Source organism: Capricornis sumatraensis, chromosome 5, assembly GCF_032405125.1.
Source record: "Capricornis sumatraensis isolate serow.1 chromosome 5, serow.2, whole genome shotgun sequence".
Lineage (NCBI taxonomy): Eukaryota > Metazoa > Chordata > Mammalia > Artiodactyla > Bovidae > Capricornis > Capricornis sumatraensis.
In genome coordinates, this window is record NC_091073.1 from 51,635,340 (window position 1) to 51,651,470 (window position 16,131).

General features: G+C 47.0%; 1 protein-coding gene across 3 annotated transcripts in view; it reads right to left on the bottom strand.

The window, feature by feature from the left end:
• The window catches only part of ATXN7L1 (ataxin 7 like 1), a 255,392-nt gene that overhangs the window by 41,595 nt on the left and 197,666 nt on the right, over window positions 1–16,131 (bottom strand). For all 3 annotated transcript variants that reach the window (XM_068972931.1, XM_068972930.1, XM_068972929.1), the window contains exon 4: window positions 6,202–6,424. In XM_068972931.1, coding sequence (XP_068829032.1) covers window positions 6,202–6,424 — 223 coding nt within the window. The remainder of the gene's footprint in view (window positions 1–6,201; window positions 6,425–16,131) is intronic.

The window sequence follows — 16,131 nt, forward strand, 5'->3', positions numbered from 1 at the left end:
ATGCAGGGAAACCGAAAGCCTGCTGATTTTTCTTTTGCTCTGGCTCATTTTCCTTCTGGAGCAGCAGACTCATCTCCTGCATTTTTAATAGCTGAGCACATTTAGCATTCAGCACACATGAGTGGGTTGATAAGGCCCAAAGAGAAGGCAACAAGCCAGGCAGGGGAGGAAAACCTCCTCCCTGCTCCCACCCACATCAGTGGCTTTGCAAATTTGCACTCCCCCATCGGCCCATCAAGCTGGACCACGGAGGCTGAAGCGGCAGCAGGTGGAAAAGTCAGACACAAGAAGCTGGTCCCCTGGCAGAACACAGGCATAAGAGCCAACTAGTCAGAATTCCCTCTTAACTTCCACCTGGGAACAAAACCCCTTTACTCACTTTCCTCCACCTTTATGGGCTCTGTGGACTTCAGGCAGGATATTCTCTGGCCTCTGGATTTCCCAGGGGTGGTCCCCACTGGTGAACTAGAGGAGAGGGGCTCTGAGTGCCTGGGTGCTGGGCAAATCCTGAGTGCTGTGGGCAGAGGGAACAAAGCTGATAGCTCAGGGATGCCCCGTGTCCTCCTCTCTTCTAATGCAGTTACTTTTTAACCTCTCCAGGCACAGCAGGGAGAAAACAACAAGCCCATGGACCATTTAATCTTATGTGAGATGGCAGGAGGTGGGCCTGAACTTAGGAGTGGTGTTGTATGGCCAGATAAGTGAATTTGAGCTACTTGGAAAAGGGCGTCCCTAACCTGCTGTTAACCTCATCTAAATGCCACGGCCCCCACCTGCAGGCACAGCTTACACTTTGGCCATTCGATGCAGAGCTCATGGAAGCAGGGAACAGAGCTCAGGCAGGGGATTCTCTGCATGACAAAACTGGGTCCTCCGGCTCTGGTCCCACGGCACCCCCAGGAGCAGCAGGTGAATATGAGAAAGCAGGAGGGCTCCTTCCATCTGGGAATTTAGCAACTCCTGTCAGGAAGCATAACATTAAAGAGATCGCAGGAGTCACCCTCACACACCTGTAAATCAAAGAACCAGAGGGACCCACCCAGGGTCACCTGGCGCAGGTGTCCAGGTCTGTGCTATCTGATAGAGCACTTAAGATGAACTAGAGGGGAGGGGCTTAAGATGTGGCTGAGGTTCTGATGTTAACTTTTATTTAACGTTAATTCACAATTTAAAAATAGGTACTTGATTCAGTTATTAGAAAATGTTGTAATTATATTTTGGAACAACTTGGGTACACAAATCTATTTTATAATCACTGTCTATTAAAATGCAATCTAAATATGGAGCAAGTATTTCCAATGAAATTTTAGTGTACAAATTGAGATATGCTCTAAGTGTAAAACACACACAGGGTTTTGAAGATTTTGGAAAAAAAAAATGAACTCTCTCACTGATTATATATTGACAATACTGTGGTTATATTAGGTTTAATAAAACGTTCAAAATTAATTTCACTTATTTCTTGTCACTTTTTTCAGCATGGATACTAGAAAATTTCAAATTACATGTGTGGTACACATTATACATGATTGGATAGTGCCATTCTAGACAATTCTAGATAAAGGGTTAACTGTCTCCAGGAATGGAAATCTTATGATCCTTTCCAATGGTCAGATCCATTTCATTCAGTTCAACAAATATTTACTGACAAGGGTGCTGTGTTTGCTGAGTGTGAGAAGCTGCTATATAAAAGGCCCTACAATTATCACGGAGCAGAAGGAATACAGAGGTCTCATCTACAACATCACAGAGGCATGGGTAAGGGAAAAATGAAGTGCGGCGGGGATTAAAAGGAGATGCCAGTATATCAAGTGGCTGGTAACAAGAGACAGAATGAGAGAGAAAGGCTTTGAGAAGAAGGTGGTCCCTGGGATAGGCAGTGAAAAGCAGTGAGTGTTGAGCCAGGAGAGAAGGGAAGCCTGCCCACCCCCCACCCCCCTACCCAGCCCCCATTCTCGTGGGCCCTGCCCTTGGCCCCTGCTCTTCTCAAGCTCTGTTACTGCTAGGGAAATCCCATCTGTATCACTGCTTCAGTGCCCACATCTACGCTGACAACTCTCAAATCCCCATTCCCAGCCCAGGCTTCTTTCCCAATCTCTGGTTCCAGACACTCAATACCCAGCAGACATCTCCACGCAGATGTTTCTCAGATACTTCAAACTCCACTGACTCCCTAGCTGAACTCCTCCTTTCCTCCCCACCCTAGACTCTGGTCCTTTCTGTCCTCCTCTTGAGGAAGTGGCAGGACCAGTCACTCAGCTATTCAAGCCAGGAACATTACCCTAAACTCTTCCTTTGTACTACAAGCCCTAACACAGCCAGCCCCAAAGTCCTGTGGAGCTTTCCTCGGTATCTCCCACCTGGTCGCTTCCGCACACGTCCACTACTGCCGTCTGGGTCCAGGCTGTCATCACGCCCCACCCGGGTCATACAAAAGCATTTTCACTGTTGTGGCTGCTTCCCAAGTGGCCCCTCAAGCCACCTTCATACTGCTTCCACGGGGGTCTCACAACACCTTAAAACCACTCCTCCCACAGCTCCATGCAGCTTTCAGGGTGAAGTGCAAATTCCCGAAGTTAGCTCATACAGAGGAATTTTATAATCTGGCCCTCAGTCACCTATTCAGTTTCATCACCTGCCTCTCCTGACAAGCAAGTACGTCTGTATGTTCTGTCTCCTTTGCCTAGGACACCATCCCCATTTTCTCTTAAAAAAAAAAAAAAAAGGATTAAAAAAATTGTGGTTAAAAATATATTGTTAGATTTATATCTGAATGTGCGTGTACATATATATATACACACATACATATCTATATCCATATAAGATTTATCATTCTAGTCCAGTTTCTTTGTTTAGTTTAATTCCTATTTATCCTTCAAATTCAGCTCAAGTGTGACCTCTTCTGAAAAACCTTTTCTGAGTCCTCGGCCTGGGTTAGGTGCCCTTCCTCTGTGCCACCCAAGTCTGAGCTCCTATCACACTGTACTCTGTGTTGGCGTGTGCTTCCTTTTACTGGCTTCCTAGGACAGTGTGTCTTATTTAATTTCGTGTCACCAAAGCACAGTGTACAGTTGTGCAGGTCGTGCACTGCATTAGATGTCAGGCTGAGGAAGTGAGAAAGGGATGATGGTCATTAGCCAATTGTGCTCTCTGGTCCAGGGCTGTATCCAGGCTTATTTTTAGCTTGCACAAATGTGCCACAGGTGATAAGCCCTGTACATCCTTATGGACTGTTACAGAGCTGGGACATAGTGTTACAGTAGGTGCTCATTAAATGTTAAATTGAATAAAGATGGATGGATGTTTTAGGTAAAGGGACCAAGGGAAGACATGGTGGGGAAGCTAGAGTAAGGGGATAGTATCGAATGATCACGACTGGATTAAGGGGTTTGCAGATAGTTTGTAGAGGGTGTTTATAGATAAACCTTCTAGATGTAGGTGTTTGGCTTTTAAAGGGGACTCAGCCCTGCTTCTGCTTTCTCCCCACTTCAGGCACCCACTGGGCTGAGATTCTAACTCAAACTCAGTAGACAATTAAGAAACTTGGAGAAGTTTTGAGGAGTGTGAATTAAAAATGACAAAATATTCAGGCCTGAAAATAAGACTTAAAGAAGTTAAGTGACTTGTTCAGGGTCATGCATAATGTTAGTGGCCAAGCTGGGACTTAAACTGGCTTTTCTTGTCTGCTGGCCAGTGCTTCTTCCACACAGCCCTCTAGGGAAGCCTTCCTGAACTGAGGTAGGCCCTGGAAGCCACCAAATCAACTATTCCCAGCCCTCCGATACACCTCGCTGGCGTTGGTGGGCAGGGGACGGACTGACCAGAGATGAGAGCAGTGAGGAGGCTGCTGCAATCAACGCTCAGCCTCACTGGTCCTGCATCCCTTGATCTTTCTGGAATATCCACCTACTTGCAGTCAGGTAGGTCACCCAGGACCTTTCTGCTCTTCACACAAGGTCAGTGCTGTAGCTTTTGGAGTCCTTTTCTCAGAATGGCTATTTCTCTCCTTGCAATCCTTTTGATTGCCTTTCTTTGGACCCTGTCTAGTATTTTCAGATTCTCCCAAAACCATCTTCTGTCTCTCGCTGAAGGGGCCTTGCCCAGAGCAGGGCTTAGTAAGTGCAGGCTAGTTGGTATGACCCAAACATGGTGGCTGATCTAACCCCAGTGGTCCCCCTGAACCCTTGTTTCCTAGGAGAATTCTTGGGGCTGTGTCTCGCCCTTCGGGACCATGTTTATCACCTACAGCATTCACACTGTGATCTGTGACCCCCCCAAGTCTCCTCCCAACTTACTCCCCATGAGCCTTGTCCCAGTTTCCCTCATTTGGTTGTTCTAGAGCTCATTTCTAGGCTCTGAATCAAAGCTTATCTTTTTCCATTTTCAACTTCAGTCTGAGTCTGAAGAACCATTTCTCTACTTTTACCAGGAGATTTTGCTTCTCAACCTGGTTGAGGAGTTATAGGAGTTCTGTCCTTTGGCACATGTGACAATAATGATAATGATAACATGATCATCAAATATTTATTGATGTGCCCTGCCCCAGACATCACACTTGCTGCTTTTAAAACACTTAGATTACTACATCCTCATGAAAGTGAAAGTCACTTAATCATGTCTGACTCTTTGCGACCCCATGGACTACACAGTCCATAGAATTCTTCAGGCAAGAATACTGGAGTGGGAAGCCTTTCCTTTTTCCACTCTCCAGGGGATCTTCCCACCCCAGGGATCGATCCCAGGTCTCCTGCATTGTAGGTGGATTCTTTACCAGCTGAGCCACAAGGGAAGCCATCCTCACAGGGACAGACAAAATCTCGTGGGACAGAGATATCATCAACCGCATTCTTCATTTACACATGAGGAAAACTGAGGCATGCCAAGATCTAGCCACTTGCCCAAGGTCACCAGGTGAGATCTGTATGCAGGCAGTGATTCAGGAAGCACTTACATCAGGGACACCAGATGACACCTTGGCAAACAAACTTTCAGGTGCTCTCCGAGGTAACCAAAAGAGGGACACTCATGCGACCAGCAGGCAGGCCCAGAGGCCACCAGTATCACTCACAGGCTAGGTCTTCCCTAACCAGTTACAGTCACATCCTACAGCATGGAGATCCTAACATTCAGAAGACAGCAAACACTGGCTGTGAACCCCGGCTGTATGACAGGTGACTCCCCTTCTTGACAGCCACGTCTGAACCCTTCCTCTCTGTCGTGAGAGGCTCCTCAGTTGATCTGGCACAATTAGCTCTTTACAAAGTCATCATAATTTCCCACGTGCAGTGACAAACCAACTGATGACTTTCGTCCACAGCTTTCCCGCTATGAGCGTAAGTGTAATTAACTAGCATGAATGAACAGAAGACTGTTTCCTTTTTAAACACATAGATGAACCATCTCCATACTTACACCTCGTCTGCCTTCACAAGGCCAGCGAGATAAGGCTGGAGGCTCTACTAAGCCGGTCCCTAAGGGCTCTTGGCATTTGAAGATACTTATCTTCTGCTTCCTGTCCTCATTTTCTGTTTGGTTTCCTATCTGTCCATTCCATAGGTAACCTTTACTGACTTTCCGTAAAGATGGAGATTAAAAAAAGTGAATTAAAAGCCTCTGATTTTTCACAGTCACCTGCAGCCAGCCCTCTCCCATCTCATCAAAGCAGCGACGTTGTCTTTGGATTTCCTCTCTTCCTCCTGTGGTCAGCTCCCAATTACCTGCCTCTGTTGGCAGTTACTTCATGGAGCGGAGACCAGGCTGCTTGTGATGGGGGCTCTGTGGGGGGGCCTGCCTTCCTGGGCCCTGAGCAGGGTCCTGGCCTCACTCCCTGCTGGGTGGACTGGCTGTGGTTTTGATTATTTATACCAACACTTTTCTTCACTGGGGCAGAAAATTGAGAGGTGACGGTATAACTGAGGAGTATTTCTCTGTTTACTCTCTTCTTAGACACAACTTGCCTCAGCTCTCAGGAGTGGAAAAAAAAACCCCTGTCAGGCAGACGGTCCTTTAAACTTCCCGGTTCTCTCCAGTGTTTAGGTTTCTTATCCCATCACGACGGTTTTCTGTCCCTTCTCTCCCCACTTCCCCAAACTCCTGGACACGATGCCCAGAACAAAGACAATGAGTAAGCACTGCTTCCTGTGGTTAGGGGGCAAGCAGCGAGAATAGTCAGCCAGCCGCCAGCACCCACCCGACACTCACCATGGTTTGTCCCTTGATCCCTTCGCTGAAAAGATTGTGTGCTGTTTGCTGCTGGAGGTAAGTAGATTGTCTTTGGGCGTTTTGAATGGCTTTGAGGAGCTGCTGGCAGAGTTATGGCCGCTGAGACAGGTTTTCGTTTTCACCTGTACTAGTGATGTCCTGGAATTGGAGGGTGGAGACGCCGGAGACGGAGAAGGTCTACACATTGAACCGTGTCTTCTCTCTACAGGGGGAGAAAGAATAGAACTCAGCATGTCATCTGTAGCAAGTGAGTCACATGCACGCTAATATACACAACAGGCAGAGAGCAGAGTGCTGATTTGCAGGGTTGGCCCCTGGAGCCTCCGTTCTGACTACAGTTTGCTTGACATCCTATCCCACCAACTAGCAGTGATTACCTTCTGAATTTCTGTATCAAATGGCACACTGCCCTCACACCACAGTTCTCACTGGAGGCATTTGCCAGGCAATCCTCCAAAATCATTTTCACGGACGGGAACAGAGAGGGGACGCCAGATATTACCTGGGCACAGTGAGAGAACCACATAACCTTGGTCATCCTCAGACAGCCACTCAGAGGCCACGGGGTCCCTTAGGGCAGTGAGGAGGGTAGGACTTTTAAGAGAGCCAACAGAAACTTCTGAAACCTGACCCCTAGAGCGTGTTAAGTCACTTCAGTAATGTCCGACTTTTTGCAACCCCATGACTCCTGGAGCCCGCCGGACTCCTCTGTCCATGGGACTCTCCAGGCAAGAATACTGGAGTGGGCTGCCATTTCCTGCCATGCCCTCCTCCAGGGGATCTTACCCACCCAGGGTTCGAACCTGCATCTCTTATGTCTCCTGCATTGGCAGGCAGGTTCTTTACCACTAGGGCCACTTGGGAAGGTCCCTAGTGGGAGCACTGAAATCACAAGGACCTGCAGTGCTGAATGAAAGGGTCCTCTAGGTCTGGGAGGTGGCCACATGTCCCTGTGGCCTCTCCAGGGCTCACTGAGGCCCAGGGCCACAGGTGCCATGTGAGGACTTGCAGGAAGACATAACAATGGAGGCAGAATCCACAGGAGCAGGGCCTGGACTTGAGCAGCCAGGTCCAGCTTCCTGGGGTTCCGGGGACACCAGACCTGCCCCACCTGTCCACCCTCAGTCATCTGTGGTTTCAACTCAATGGGCGGGATGAGGATGCTGACCAGGAGAGCAGGTACCTGAGGCAGAGCTCTAGTGCACACCCACTACCGTGGTTCCCAACTGTGACAGGGTAACAGATTTGATAAACGTTAAAGACCCCTTCCCAAGAAAAATGCCTCCAAGTCCTGTACATAATTACAGGAAGGAATCGTGAACCCCCTCAAAAGACAAATGCTCTGAAATCCTAAGCCCCCTCTGGCTCCCTCTTACATACTACAAAGCCCCACATATATAACAGTTAGTGCCTAATTACTATGTATAAATGAAATAAATGAAATTATAACAGATATCCTAATGCAAAAGGCCAGATATCAAAAGCTAGACATCTGGGTTGAATGTGATAACGAACAAGATGAGGGCAAAGCTAGCAGATCCCACTGTCCCTCCATCTCCAACCTGAGTCTCAGGCTTTTCTCATTAGGGAGATATTTCTGGCTGCTATTCCCGGTACTCTGACCAGGAGAAGAAAGCCAGACTGACTCTATCAGAGACAAGTCTTTGGGGTTTCTCTGTGCTCCCTGGTCCCAGCAGGCTGCCAAGTTTTCTCCAAGCAGACTGACTCTAGTCCTCTGAGGACGTGGGAACTGGGAGGGGAAAGTGGGTTTTTGAGGATCATCTGATTGTTGGGTGTTTTTGTCTGACCAGGGTTCACAAGTTGCCTGCACTGAGTAACTTTACTGGGGAGTCTTTCTTCACAGAATCAAGAAGAGGCCTTGCATGCATGTGCAGTTTCCAGAGGCATCACATTGAAGGATTTGGAAACCAAGAGTTCCAGGACCTCTGTTTTGATGTAGAAGAGAGGAAGGACCCTGGGCTGAAAGCCAGGGGATTCAGGCTCCAACTCCAACTGCATCACATTATTAGGCTTATGACCTGGAGTTCTCCACTTGAACTTGATCAGTTTCCATGCCTGTATCTGTAAATGAGTGGGTCCCTAGATGGCTTTGAAGGCCTGTTTCTACTCTATTACCATGAATACAAGGCACTCTTATGCCTGTTCCTTCTCTTCCCATCTCTCATGACTCCTGAATGTTACAGCAATAATTACAGCTGAAGTATTGAAATATCTTACTCAGGTGGGATCTTCCTTGGAGGAATTCATCTTTCGTAGAATTGTGCTGGCCTTTACAACCCCTCTGAGACAGGCAGGAAGCAGCCAGCCATCTCCACCCTCCCCATGGCTGACTGGCCAAAGAAGCCCCAGAGAGCACGAGGTGACTAGCCAAGGTCAGGGCCAACGGCCGTGCGAGGAACGGGGCCTCTATGCTGTGGGCAGGGACTGAGCTGCTTCTCAGGAAGGCAGGAAATGGGGTGTACTGTGACCAAGATGCGAAGCCAAGAAATCAGCAAGTGCAGGACTTAGAATCACTGAAGGTTAGAACTGAGTCTTAGAGAGCCAGCTCATTTGATCTGCTTGTTGACAGATGAGGTTATCAGTGAGAGAGGTTACCAGTTACCAGTCTGCAGGGTTGAGACCAGAACCAAGCCTTCTCACTTCAAATTCCTAGCTGTTTCTGCCCCTCAGAAATGTCTTGCTTAGCAATTTTTTCTATCGGCAGAAGTTTCCAAAACTAAAATAAGACTTGATTTTTACCACTACTGCTTTGAATTTTTCTGCAGACTTTATTCACTCATTTGCTCTCATGTACTGAAGCTGGCAGAAGGGGTGGGGGGAAAGGATGTGCAGAAATATTCCTCTGTTCTGGTGGGGGAGAGAAACTTTCAAAATGAAGAGGATTTTTATTCTGTTAAACTAAGAGTTGAAAATAATACAAGTGAGCAAGATAAATCAGAAGGAAGAGTGACCTTAAGGACAAATGAATGGGCCAGATCAGTGATCACAAAATCACCCCCAGAGAATGACAATTAGTGACCCTGCCAAAACATTCTGCTACTTAACTCACAGAAAAAATTAAATCAAGAGAGAGAAGAAAAGAAGATAGAGAGAGAAGAAAAAGGCTTATCCATATATATATATATACATACATACGTATATGTATATACATATATATATATGTATATATACATGTATGTATACACACAGATATGTGTGTGTATATATATATATGTATACACACACACACACACACAATACACATACAGGCTTTCCAAGTGGCTTAGTGGGTAAAGAACCCATTTGCAATGCAGGAAACACAGATGTGGATTTGATCCCTGGGTTGGAAAGATGTCCTGGAGGAGGGCATAACAAACCACTCTAGTATTCTTGCCTGGAGAATCTCATGGACAGAGAAGCCTGGTGGGCTATAGTGCAAAGGGTCACAAAGAGTCAGACACAACTGAAGCGACTGAGCACACACACGTGTGTGTGTGTGTGCATGCGTGTGCATGCTCAGTCCATATATATATTCCCTTCTCCAGGGGTTCTTTCTGATCCAGGGATTGAACCCAGGGTCTCCCACACTGCAGGCAGATTCTTTACTATCTGAGCCAGGAGAGAAGCCATATCATTTTTCCTTGAATGACCAATTGAAAGAACAAATTGTATACAAGAGAATACTCATCAAATTTGGAAGATGGCCCTTCACCCTCCTTTTATTTTAACTGGGCGATTTCTGTATCATAATAAAGAGACTGAAGCAGTATTTCCTATTTGCAAAACTATTCCGTGTTGTTCAGACTGAATTAAATCTGTCACATCTTCATGATATTCCACAAACAGACCTGTACTTCTGTCCCCTCAGCTTTGAGAAGGAGCTTACCAGGCACGGTGCAGGTGACAAAGCCTATGTATGTGGGGAACCAGTGTCAAAGTAGCTGGAGCTTCTTTTAGGAGGTAAGCACCACACTTACTTCATTTGGGCAAGCTTTTGAAAATGGGGAGTACTGATGTTTGGCTAGGGCAGAGCAGATTCTTCATAAAGACGTAATACCTATCCAATCTGTCTCTCTGGTCTCTGACGACCTTGTCGGAGAGGTGGGTGGGCTGCTGATGGCAAAGACAGTCTTAGCTTCTTGTAGAAAGAGGTTGCCAGGCAGGTGGAATGTCTCTGGATAAAGTTTTACATTTACATCACAATCATTCTGATACAAGAACTCACCTACTTTGGGTTTACTCATCCCCACCCCCCATTTTGGTCAAGGGATTGCCTCAGGTGGATCTCTATAATTATTCTAATTACATTTGCTTTACCCAGATACAGTTTAAAGAACATTGCATTTCTTACCCACTATTAAAATATTCTATAGATAACTCTCAGAGAAAAAAATCCTTTTCCTCCAAATTATCTCATTCTTGCATTAACAAAACTGTAATCAATTGATACCTTGGATTATTCTTTTTCAGCTTACGTCATTCTACTTATATGTTTCTAATTCCCATATGTAGGTCATTTTAAATGGTTAGGTAATATTTAATTAGGGCTTCCCTGGTGGCTCAGACAATAAAGAAACTTACAGCAATGCAGGAGACCTGGGCTTGATCCCTGGGTCAGGAAGATCCCCTGGAGAAGAGAATGGCTACCCACTCCAGGATTCTTGTCTGGAGAATATTTAATCACTGACATGTTGTAGACTACTTAGTTTTTCTCTTACTACTTACTGTCTGACTTTTTTTTCTTTCTTTTTTCTTCTTTTTACAATTTAGTTAAAAAGTCATTCAGGATTATTTCTTTAATGTGTAGTTCCCAAAGTGAAAAAGGCTATAGTTCTTAAAACACATTTCTTTCTAGACTGTGGAACAGAAAGACCAAACCAATCTATTGTGCTGAGGCTGATTGTGAGTACATTACCTACAGAAGTGAAAATAGGAAATCACTGTCAAGACACTCATGCAGAATTAAGTGTCCACTACATCAATAACAATCTCAGTGACTGATGTTGGATCAACAACCTCTGCTCTCACCCTTTTTGTCCTTTGACCAAAAATAATAATAACTTACTAAGACTTTTCCATGTGCCAATGGAAAGAATTCTGTGAAAGAAGAACTCTATGAAACACTTGGATTATCTTATAGTATTTAGTTCTTACAACACTCAGAGATGTACAATTATTATATCAGTTCTACAGAAGAAACTGAGGTCAGACAGACAAGATGATTGAGTTCATGGTGCTAGGAAGCATTATACCTGGGGATGTCTTCAGAGTCTGGGCTCTATCACCTTGAGTCCTGGAAGATGCTGCAGTAAGCAGGGAGCACCTCGAAGGCTACTGGACACACCTCTCCTCCCCAGTGAGTATGCGCATTTCAGCAGGGCACCTGACTGCCCCAGGGGGAAGAGGGGGAAAACACCTAATTGGCAGCTTTTAAGGTATCAGCCAGCCATAGCCTGAAACCTCAACCCCAAAGAGTTGGGGACCCCAGGACCAAAGAAATAAAAAACCAAATCCTTTCACTGTTTTGCATTTCCATCACAGGAAATTCGGAGCCCTGCCTCTGTCACCGACTGTTCTAAGACCACCTGCTTCACTGTGTATGGTTAGGTGCCACCATCCAGGGTGCCATCCCAGACGCCAGATGAGCAGGGGGCTGGCAGACACTACGTGGGGAATCCTGGTGTCTCCACAATTCTGTCCCTGTACTCTCCCCTGGGAAAAGTCTACCAGATTCTCAGGCGATTCTACCTCGGTAAAAATTCTAAACCCTCCCCTCCCCTTAGGCTTATTCACTGAGATATTTTTATACTCAGAGCATCAATGTCCTGCATTTAAAACCTTAGCACAGACGCCTCATGAATGGCCAAGCCAGCTGCCAACACCCAATGTGGTTCCCTTTATCAGTTTTAGAAAGAACTCGTTGGGAACTTTCCAATATGGTGTTTAAGGGATCAATCCCCCTCCCCCCAAACAGAGTGTGCACACACACCACAGTCACTTGTGGCCCGACACGCCTGTATAAGCTCCCTTGGGCTGAGGCCAGCTCCTGGCTTGCTCCTCGGACAGTGCTGAGTCCCCCTCAGCCCCCATGTCTGAGAGCAGGTGTTTGGCAAATCGTCAGCTGGGTTCTATTTTATCAAGGGATTCTATCTGCTTTAGTAGCTGGAGTCAGGATGCTTTCCATAAAGGACACCTCTGAAGTTCCAAAAGTAAACTGAAGCTGGAGTGTGAGGGGCAGAGCCCAGACTTCAGCCTGGGGAGTCATGCAGGAACCACCTAGCTGTATCCTGTGACCACTCGGTGAGGCGGTGGGGCAGGTACTCCCCCAGTTTACAGCTGTGGACACTGAGGCAGGCTGCATTTGGGAAACCCGTCGGAAGTCTACGAAGACTTGGAAGTGGAGAGCAGGGTGTCAGCATGTGAGCTTGTGGTCTCATTTGCCACAGTTGTAGCAGGGCATTAAATGTAGTGCCAGGGTGGTTAGAAGGGGGATATTGAATCAGCCTTCCTCAGCGGGGAGGAAATGAAGACACAGGAAAGTCAAGTGACGAGGCAGACAGAACCGTGCCAAGCAGCTGTGCTGGGAGTGCTTGTGAGCTGCCCGGGAGCCTCGTTCATCCTCAGGTCGGGGGAGGGGAGGCGGGGCCGGGCTCTTTAAAAAGCTGTCAGGGCCTGAGTGGCTGGGAGGTGTTCCTTCAGGCGGGGGTGCCTGTCACCAATTCAGCAGTTAGCTTAGACTAGATCTTCTTTACCTCTCTTTTACCTGCTACCCAGCCAGGCAATGCGCATCACTTGGGGCACTTTGACAAAAGGCACCGTGGGCCAGTGCCTACACTGCTCACGTCAGCCCAACTCTCAAATGCCCCCAGAAGGCTGCGTTTGTTTCTCGGCCATCTGGTTCCCCTGTACCCATTCGTTCAGTTAGGAAGAGGAGCAGCATTTCTGGGTGCCTACTATGTGTGAGGCTGCTTTTACACCCACCAGTTCACGTATAATCTACCCAACAATCCCTCAAAGTGGATACTGTTAGCCACCTCATTACAGTTGGGAAATTAAAGATTAATGAGATTATGAAACAAGACCAAGGTCACACTGACCTTGGCAGTTGGAAGGAGAGTCCAGGCCCACCTAGCCCCAGAACCAATGCCCTTTGTACCTTTGGGATGCCCTCTTTTCTCTGCACTTAAGCCATCCAACCTCTCGGAAGATTCTTGACAAAGCATCTTCCATTTTCGGAGCTGGCCTGGCATACAACGCTGAAGTCAGAAATGACTTGGGATGCTTTTTACTCCGCCCTCTCAGTAGCGTCCCCCTTTCGCCTCTCTTCTCTTAGTTTTGTATACTCAGGTGTGCATTTCTGGCATCAAGCACTGCTGGGTAGGATTTGGGGAGTCCCAGGGACTTTCCAGGGCCCTGAAGTATTTCCATCAGCCACCAAGGATGCGCTCACTAGACACTTAGCCAAGCTGAAAGAGAAACCCACCTCCCCTCCCAACGCCCCCAGCAATGTAGACCAGTGGGGAAGCAAACACATGTACACACCACTGGGGGTACTTTCAAGGGACAAGAGTTCTCTTGAGAGCAGCCTCGTGCTGATGACAGCAGTTAAAAAACATTCACAGACATTTGATCTGGTAACCTGGTAATTTTAGTCTGGAAAATAGACCTCAAGGAAATATCCTCCCCCAAGAAAAGTTCAAAGATAGCCTCAGCAGCACTGTTTAGAATAGTAAAAAAAAAAAAAAAAAAAGAAAAGAAAAAAAAACAGAACAAAAAACAACCACAATCAACTGGATCTATGATAAAATAACTGAAAATGACAGGTATGATAGTTATCTCAACCTAAGGAAACGTGTGTGTGAGACAGTATTACCCAAATTCACAAGAAAATAAAAAATATCACCAATATCTGCAAACACTAAACATTACTTTATAAAAACATGAAACATTATATATATACAGATGAAAAGTGAAAGTGAAAGTCTCTCAGTTGTGTTCGACTCTTTGAGACCCCATGGGCCATACAGTCCATGGAATTCTCCAGGCCAGAATACTGGAGTGGGTAGCGTTTCCCTTCTCCAGGGGATCTTCCCAACCCAGGGACTGAACTCAGGTCTCCTGCATTGCAGGGGGATTCTTCACCAGCTGAGCCACCAGTGAAGCCCAAGAATACTGGAGTGGGTAGACTATCCCTTCTCCAGCGAATCTTCCTGACTCAGGAATTGAACCGGGGTCTCCTGCATTGCAGGTGGGTTCTTTACCAGCTGAGCTACCAGGGAAGCCGTGGAATATAAACAGATATGTATCCATATATCTGTTACTATATATACGGATACATAACAGAGATAGATGAAGAAAAAAGGGAAGATATAGGATGGCTCTGGTTTTGTTAAGGTTGTTTTTTAAATCCACACAAGAAAAAAGAAAAACACACAGCAACAAACACTAATACATTCTTAACCAGAGAGGCCAAAAGGGGAGAAAACAGGTGCAAATTCAACAGGAGGAAGGACAGAACAGCATATGTTAAAGTCACACCTCATTTGTCCACTCATTCATTCCCTCGTTTTTTTTTTTTCTAGCATCTCTTTGGCACTGAAATACAATGGTAGTGATAAGACAGACACTGCCTGGCCCGAGGGTTCCCTCAGGAAGAGGAGACCATCTCCAGATGCAGGTTGACCACCACCTGGTCATCCTGAGCGTAGAGAACAGGGTTCCCATGGGAGGTGGGCTGAAGAACTTGAGGCCAGTGTGTAGCCCGTCTGCCCCTGGGGACAGAGCTGTCATCCTCGCCTTTTACTGCCCCAGCTGCTCCCATGTGTCCAGAGCCAGTACAGTAGTGGAGGGGTTGACAAGAAGTCCCACCGGTATGGTGTTAACTCCTCCATCAGGGTGATCTTTGCCCCAACCACCAGCATACCCACTGTGCAAGTCACATAAGTCTAACAGTGCCACCACAGCCCAGGCGAAAACTAGTGGCTTCCAGCCTTGTGATAAGCTGTTGGATTATCCCTTAAGATGGTGCAACTGACATCATCCCTGCCCCAGGGGCACCAAGGAGATAAGAGCGGCAGGCAGCCGGACACTGGGCAAAGCTGGGGTATCTCTGGTGGGAAGACACAAGAACAGGGGGATTCCCAATGTCTAAAATACCTCAACAGCTGAGCTGAATCTTCCCAAGACTGTCCTGAGGCAATGTCAGTGGCCTTTACCCAGGTGCCTTGGCTAAGCACACTGAAAGCCCTGGCCCGGATCTCAGGCATGCATGGTCCACACCTCAAGTAGGGCTGGAGGATCCTAAGGTGAGAGGTTGGGAAAGCGCCAAGGCCACCATCCACCTGAGACCGCTCAGTGCCACCCAGACCTCCTCTTCTTGGGAGAGTAAGGCCAAGGCCCCCAAACCTGTATTTTTAAAAAGATTCCAAGTGATTCTCTTGTTCTGCACCGGCTTCGGGAGTCATTGGAAATGTAGACCAAACACTGCTGTCTTTGGAATCAGAAAGATCTGGGCTCAAATCCCAGCTCTGTCACTCATTAGCTGTGACTCGGGGAAAGAACTTAACCCCCTGAGCCCCAGTGTCCCTACCTATACAATGGGGACACTAATGCCCACGTCATTCGGTTACGAGGCAACAGGTGCCCCGATAGCACCGTGAGGGCCCCATCTCAGCACACGCCCCATGTTGTAATTGCTGGTTCACTGGCACAGAAGTCCTGTCACTGGAGGCATCAAGGGCAGGTGTCTTGTGCCCTCTCTCGTCCCTGGCATTCAGCCTAGGGACTGGCCCCGATAGACACGCACTGCATTTGCTGTTGAAGAAATGAGCCTGTAAGGATTGATAATACACGGAAGGTGGTTGCCCTGGTGACAACTCACAGTAGGCACTTCATACGAATCCCCTAATG